This window comes from Penaeus vannamei, chromosome 4 (assembly GCF_042767895.1).
Source record: "Penaeus vannamei isolate JL-2024 chromosome 4, ASM4276789v1, whole genome shotgun sequence".
NCBI lineage: Eukaryota > Metazoa > Arthropoda > Malacostraca > Decapoda > Penaeidae > Penaeus > Penaeus vannamei.
This window is the reverse complement of record NC_091552.1, coordinates 10,197,489-10,204,988: the sequence shown is the minus strand read 5'-3', so window position 1 is coordinate 10,204,988 and position 7,500 is coordinate 10,197,489. Positions and strand designations below refer to the sequence as shown.

At 30.7% G+C, this 7,500-nt stretch overlaps 2 protein-coding genes across 3 annotated transcripts in view; both read right to left on the bottom strand.

Moving 5' to 3' along the window:
• Positions 1–601: 601 nt before the first annotated feature.
• On the bottom strand, positions 602–4,187 carry LOC113821392 (bolA-like protein 3). Its single transcript, XM_027373872.2, has 4 exons — positions 4,032–4,187; positions 1,491–1,605; positions 1,112–1,200; positions 602–953 (listed from the first exon to the last, which is right to left on the bottom strand). The coding sequence occupies exons 1-4, from the start codon at positions 4,080–4,082 to the stop codon at positions 885–887; spliced, it is 324 nt and encodes a 107-aa protein (XP_027229673.2). The 5' UTR covers positions 4,083–4,187; the 3' UTR covers positions 602–884.
• A 2,848-nt stretch (positions 4,188–7,035) lies between these two features.
• The window catches only part of LOC113821378 (beta-1,4-galactosyltransferase 2-like), a 6,743-nt gene continuing 6,278 nt past the window's right edge, over positions 7,036–7,500 (bottom strand). For both annotated transcript variants that reach the window (XM_070120632.1, XM_070120633.1), the window contains exon 6: positions 7,036–7,500. This exon is cut by the window's right edge and continues 118 nt beyond it. In XM_070120632.1, the coding sequence (XP_069976733.1) occupies positions 7,474–7,500 (27 nt within the window). In that variant the 3' untranslated portion in view covers positions 7,036–7,473.

Genomic DNA, 7,500 nt, shown 5'->3' with positions numbered 1-7,500 from the left:
CCTTTATTTGCCTTACTTTCATTTTATTTCTGACATACTTTTACTCTTTTATTAGAAAAACCTCCTATTGGCTATTCTACACTATTTTCATTCCCTCTCTGAAACACTAAATACCTCTTTGCCAAGGATTAAACATATATTTTAAACTGACCATCCTTTCCTGCAAAATTTCTTGTTCTCTGCTGTTAATCCTTTTCCCTGTCAATATTTAAAATTAGCTCATTACATGCTCTAAGTTTTTATTTCTCTTTGCTTTACCTGATTTAATCTCTGAATACTTTTTTTAAACGTAAAGCTTCCAATTTCATATCAAAATAATATAATTACTTGAAAACTTTCTTCCAAAATTTTCATTTGCTAAACCCTTTTTCCCTCATAGGAACTCTTGTTCCTTATATTCCATCAAATATTGTCTATAATTATACAAGTTGACAAAATACCTATGCAGTTATACATTCTATGGCATCTATTGCCAGGTCTGATCTTGAACAGGAACTGTATTGAGAAAATTCAATTTTGCAATAAGTGGCATTACTTCTTATTAACACATACAATTTTCATTTTCTCCCTACATTTAAATCAAGGATGCTCATAAATAATCCAAAAAATATCTATTTATTTACAAAAGAAAAACAAGGCATTACATATTTTTACACTTCATAAAACATTTTCAACAAGATGAAAAATATGTAAAAAAAAAAAAAAAAATCCCCACACATGATATAGGTATTAATCTAAAATGCATTCTAATTAATCTCTGAGTTTTATGATTTTTTTCCAAAAAGAGAAAAAAAATTGGATTCTTCACTTGACCTGCTTTCGAAGTGGCTGTCACAGTTTTAAGTAAAATGTGATTTCTGTAATAGCTGTAGTTACAGTAATAGCTACGACTCCTCTGGTACTGTAGTGCTGATGCGGAGACCATGCATATCCTGGATTTCTGATTTTAAGGTCTGGAAAAGAAGAGACGGCCATCAAAACACAAAAAACAAACTAATGGGAAAAGTAATTCACAGAAAAAAAAGGTTCAATCTATTTTGCAACTCATGTAATATACACAAAGAATAATAGTATTACATTTTAGAGTACTTTACACATATTACGTCTTTACCTGGGTGATTAGTTTGTGCTGTTTTACTCGAGAAAGGCCTTTGAAATCGGGGGCTTCTACCCATACTTCATACATTGCTCCACAACCACCTGTTAGCCGAAAAATAAGTTAATGTGTGTAAAATATAATACTGCACATTCAGTAACAAACTTAAAAATATAATAACACACAGACCACAGTACAACATCTTTTTTGTATATAACTAAGTCTTTACAAAAAATAGACCATTTTACATATTTATGTCCAAACTAGGAAAAAAAACAAACCTGACAGACTTTTTCTTATATCTTTTTCATATAAGAAAACATGACCAATAGAGATTTTTAAAAAGAAGCATGTAAATGCGGTAAAAAATGCCTTTATGAAATCATCAACTAACCTGAAATGTCTCTAACTTCAACGCCAGTAGCCTGTGGAAAACGTTGCTTGAGGATCTCTGCGAGTCTGGCTTCCCCTGCATTGGTTGCGACGTCACACATCCATCTTACTGCACCCTGTAGACAAACAATAAATGATAATACTGCAGAAATATTTCCTGTAAATACTATGATTAGAATGCATATTTTGATGATTTAGTGACTATGGAAAGTGCAATAATTATTCATAATTATTACAATAATCATTAATTATTATAGCCCATCAAATCAACACATTACTATATTCTATGACATTTTTCTTCTAATAAAGTTCTCACAAACTGCAAATTAATTTTTTTTAACCAAATTTCATAGGTATCTCTGGCAATATATATTTACTTATGAAACCCTATCTACCTAGAATATGAACTAGATATACAGTGAAGGTTTATTGGCCTTTGCTTGTGTACCACAGGCACATAAGCAATGGCAATCTCTTGACTACATATATCATTTGGTTTCATAATATAGCTTTTTGATTTTCAATATGCAATCTCTATAAAACAGATGGAAAATGTTTTAGTATTCATTGACATTTCAACTATAGGATAAGTAACTATAAAGAATCACACTGCTGAGTAGACTAATCTCATTTGAGTAAAATTCAGGTGCTTTAAACAACAAAAAATGTCCACAAGAAACAGAAAAGCAATTCATTAATCTGCAATTTGATAAATATTACTTATTATTTTTTATCAAATTGCATGCTTTATCTGTAACCCTGACAACCAACTGCAATCTAACAGACCTATGAGATATGGGTAATGAGGAGATGGAAATAAAGTAAAAATGTAAATGATTTTGAAAAATCATAAAAATATTATTTGTTCAGCACTTGTTCTAGCCTAAAGGCCTTTCTACTCTTGCAAAGGAATAATATGCCTGTTGATACAATACAACCATGGTAGTACGTGTATGCTGGTCACAGAATAATATGCAGGGGTTTTATGTTGTCTGGAGAATGTATAACAGTTACATAAATATGCTGCTAAAAGGAACAGATATGAACAAATGGATCCATAAGTGAGAAAGGTCATGGCTTCACATAGTCTGGCCACTGCTAATATTTTAACTAAGAGATATCAGCAAAGGAATTAATTCATTTAGGGAATACCTAAGGTAAAGACCTTGGGAGAATGTGAATTCAAGATAAAAATATATTCATTGTTCCTTGGCAACTGATGAAATAAACAACCTTATTCATAACTAATAATGCTTTATGTGCAGCATTAGTGAAAAAAGCTTCAGAAGCCTCTTGAAAAGACAGCATAATTATCAGTGAAGAAATCGACTAAATATTTCAACATAATACATGTTTCAATCAAATAAAACTTAGTACTCAACTAAACAGACGGGTAACCCCTAGACTAACCAGACAGAATATTTGAGGTAGCAAGGCGTTTCACAAGCATTTGGCATTTTTTGATATTGTTGTCTCTTCTGATACAATGAAGTATTTTTATGCTAACTAGTTTCAATTGGGCTAGGTTATCAAAAGTGACCTACACTTATCCAACAGTGGATGTTAAGGCATCTTTTCCTGTGGCAATTAGGGTGTCGCGAAACGTGACGCAACACTAAAGGCTGTCTCGTGCTCGGAGGCAAGATAGGCCTCTAAGCTCTGCCCATTTCTGTGACGTAATTAGAATGATCACGGTTGATGGCTTGCTTTCTTACTGTACTGGATATTTTTCCGACAGGTACACAGTATTTTGGAATATGATATCCAAGATGGCTTTTGATATCTTATGATGGGTAGCGTGGTGTTATAGATATCTAATGTGAGTACAAATATGCAAGAAATATCCGAAGTAGGAGAAATGCATCTGGCGACTCAATGTAAGTTAACCATCTGCTCAATTCCTGTCGCGCAAGAGGTGTTGCGTTTCCAACAACCGCTGGAAAAGATGCCTTTAGTTTGTCAGGTTCATGTAAATTTGCATTACATGATTGGTAAGACTTGGGACATCAGCCCAAGCTCGTGTCTCTCAGCACTCCAGTGATAGCCAATAATTCTCCACTACAAATATTCTACCAACAATGATTTTAAATTTCACTGGCAAGTTAATAGGTGTTTATCCATTGTTTATGGCATGAAGGCCTCGGTGCACACTTGACACTATGCGACTACAAGACTGGAATTCAGTTTGCGAGCCTTCTGTCTCAAATGCTGATAAGTTTGAAGTGTATTTGGATACTACAACTACAGAAAAAATCTCAAGTAACTACCGGTCTTCATTAAAAACTAACAAAAAAAAATCGCTATGAACACCTATGACTGACTATTATGCATAATGGTTAAAAATACTAAAAAATCCATATAACACAGGAAAAGAAGAAGAAAAACACAATAGATAAAGCCACCAAATAAAGACAAATGGAACCCCTTTCATTAAACATTCCTCCGTACACCTACCCCCTCAAAAATAATCCTTATTTCACACCATTATTCCACAACTACGGCACAATATCCACCTAAAACATCTTAAACTCCACAACCATACCTTAATATGTGTATATGGGGACAAACCACGTACTCCAATGTATCGAAACATCTCTTTTTATCTCCAAAATACAGCTTCTAAACTTCAAAAAATTATTTCGTCACTTTCCTCTAGCATATGTAACACTACCAGCTGGATCCCTGCTAACGAACAGGCCGTAACGAAGAGGAGTGTGTGAACAAAATTTAGTGAAAATGTTCGCTAATATGGGTAGAATTCTATTATTACTGACTGTTGATTTATTTTTTTATTGTAGTTGTTAGTGCTATTACTACTATTATTGTTATTCATGTCTTTTTATTGTTTTTTATGATTTTGATATTACCAACGTCATGTTGCCCGTTTATTATCATTATTGTCAGGTATCATTATTATTGTTACTATTATCATTTATCATCATTATCATTATCATTATCATTATTATCATTATCATTATTATTATCATTATCATCATTAATATTACTACTATTTCCATTACTGTTATTCTTATTATCACTATCATTATCATTTTCATCATTATTATTATTATTATTATTATTATTATTATTATTATTATTATTATTATTATTATTACTATTATTATTATTATTATTATTATTATTATTATTATTATTATTATTATTATTATTATTATTATTATTATTATCATTATTATTATTATTATTATTATCATCATCATTATTATTATTATTATTATTATTATTATTATTATTATTATTATTATTATTATTATTATTATTATTATTATTATTATTATTATTATTATTATTATTATCATTATTATTATTTTGTTATTATTAATACCATCATCATCCCCATCATTGTCATTATCATTTATTATCATCATTTTTATCATCATTATCATTATCGTCATAATTGTTATCATTATTATCATTATTATTATCATTATCATTATTATTATCATCATCATTATATCATCATTATTATTACCATCACTGTTACTATTATTATTATTATTATCATTATCAACATCATCATCAATATCATTATTATCATCTGCATTATCATTGTTATCATTATCATTATTTTCATTATCATTATATAATGACTATCATCATTACTATTATTATCATCATTACTGTTATCATTATCATTATTATCATTATCATTATTATTATGACTATCATCATTACCATTAACATCATCATCATCACTATCAATTTTAGCGTCATCATTACTAACATGATTTTATCATTATCATTATTATTATCATCGTTATCATTATCATATTACCGTTATTGTTATCATTCTCATTAATGTTGTAATTATTATCATTATCATTATTATTATTACCATTATCATTATCATTATTGTTATAATTATCATTATTATTATCATTATCATCATTATTGTAACTACTACTACTGCTACTATAATCACTATTATAATCTTTATTATCACTGTTATTATCATTATCATTATAACTATTATCAGCATCATTATTATCATTACCATTATCATTATTATCACTACTGCCATTGCTGTTGTTATTATTGTTATCATCATGGTTATCATTAATGATGTCATCATTATCATTATCAGTATATATCATAACATATCATTATTGCTATCATTTTCAATATCGTTGTTACCAATATTATCATTATTTCATTATCATCATCGGTATCAATTCATTATTATCATTATCATTATTATCATCATTGTTGTTGTTATCGTTACCTTTGTTATTACCTTTGTTGAATTAGCTACAAATACAATTCCTATTACCATTACTATTTCTACTAGTCCTACCGCTATTATTATCACTTTCGTTATTATAACCTTTTCCAAGCGAACTTTTGTTATTCTTAATCATTTTATTTTTATTACCAAGTGTGCTGTATGTTTTCTTTTCTAAATATCACTATGGTGTAATTATGACTGTTTTTACTGTTATTGCGGTTCATAAGAACACCGAAGCGGGTCGAATCGGAGCAAACTTTCTATAATTATTGAAGTCCTAATAATGAAAATTGAGAGTATCTGGCCAGGGAATCGATAGTTTATGGACCACAATCTTCAGTCTGCTGTCTGTGTTTGTGTCTGAGCCATATTGTAATACAAGATTGGCTGGACTGTAATACTCATATATAGAATAATTATAGCATTCAAACATTATATTCTCCTACAAGCTTTCACCTCCGATTCGGGTTCAATAAGAACACCGAAACGGACCGAATCAGAGGCAAAATGGACCGAAACGAAGCTTGTAAGAGAATATTATGATCTTTTAATGCAGTAATTATACTATATATAACTATTAAGATCCAGCCAATCTTGTTTACAATATGGCACAGACACAAACCGAGACAGCAGACTGAAAATTGTAGTCCATAAATGATCGATTCCCTGGCCAGATGCTACGGTCTGTTATTTAGGGTTAGGTTAGGGATGTTTTATTTACCTTTGAACGTCCAGCCAGTCCTGTATCTAATATGGCCGCGCCCGAACACAAACCGAAAATCGAGCTCCATGAATCATCGATTTCCAGGCCAGATAGCAACTCGATTTTCAGTAAGTGGACTTAAACAGTTATATAATGTATGTTTCTTGCATCAAAAGATAGATATGATGTCCTACCAGCTTCGTTTCGGTCCATTCTGCCTCCGATTCCCTCCGTTTCGGTGTTCTTATGCACTCCTGTTATTGCTATTATTACATCTATTATTAAATGTAAACAGAATTGCTAATGAAAGTATTATTACTCTGATTATTGTAGTTATTCACATCATGAATAGAATTATGAATTGACCTTCTATCTTTATATTTGGTCAACTTTTATCAATTTCATTTTGTTTCTCTTTTACTTATGTTTAACTCCTACGCTTACTATCATTATTAATAATTATCATTACATATCACATTATAATTACAACTTGTCGTAATAGGATAATAGTACTAATGCTTTATACCCCAACATTATATCGACAATTAATAGAACACATTCTTCTCTTGGGTGTAAATAAGGCAAAAATACTTCAGTAATACATTTTATTAAACTCAACCACAGGTGAGACACTAATATCACAGGTGAAGACTCGACCACAAATACAGCATTAACCGCAAACATATTCTGTGGACGCGTGTATTTACAGGTACATAATACTAATACTGATGATATGTTTACCACAAGACCCGCGCATTTAGCAGGAATTGTGGGTTAAAAGCCTTGTTTGGATATTATTATCACCATTACTACCGCCCTCTAGTCTGAAGAGCGAGGATCTATAAATTCTCCAAGGCTTCATCCAGTGGTCTTGGGATCCAATAGTGCAAACATGGATTCCAAGACTCTTGCATCAGGTATCTATTTGCCAGAGTTATCCTTTGTAGAGAAAATCGTAGTTTTATCCTACAACAACTTGAATGTTATTAGTCTGTCAGTCGAATATCAATCCAGGTATTTAAATAGAGCTTTGTATTACGTAAGAGGCTTTGGTGGTGTCCC

Coding starts and splice junctions, on each gene's coding strand:
- LOC113821392 (XM_027373872.2), bottom strand. CDS start 4,082: ATGTTTCGATACATTGGAGTACGTGGTTTGTCCCCATATACACATATT. Junction 1,201..1,490: donor TGAAGTTAGAGACATTTCAG/GTTAGTTGATGA, acceptor TTCGGCTAACAG/GTGGTTGTGGAGCAATGTAT. Junction 954..1,111: donor AGCACAAACTAATCACCCAG/GTAAAGACGTAA, acceptor CTTCTTTTCCAG/ACCTTAAAATCAGAAATCCA.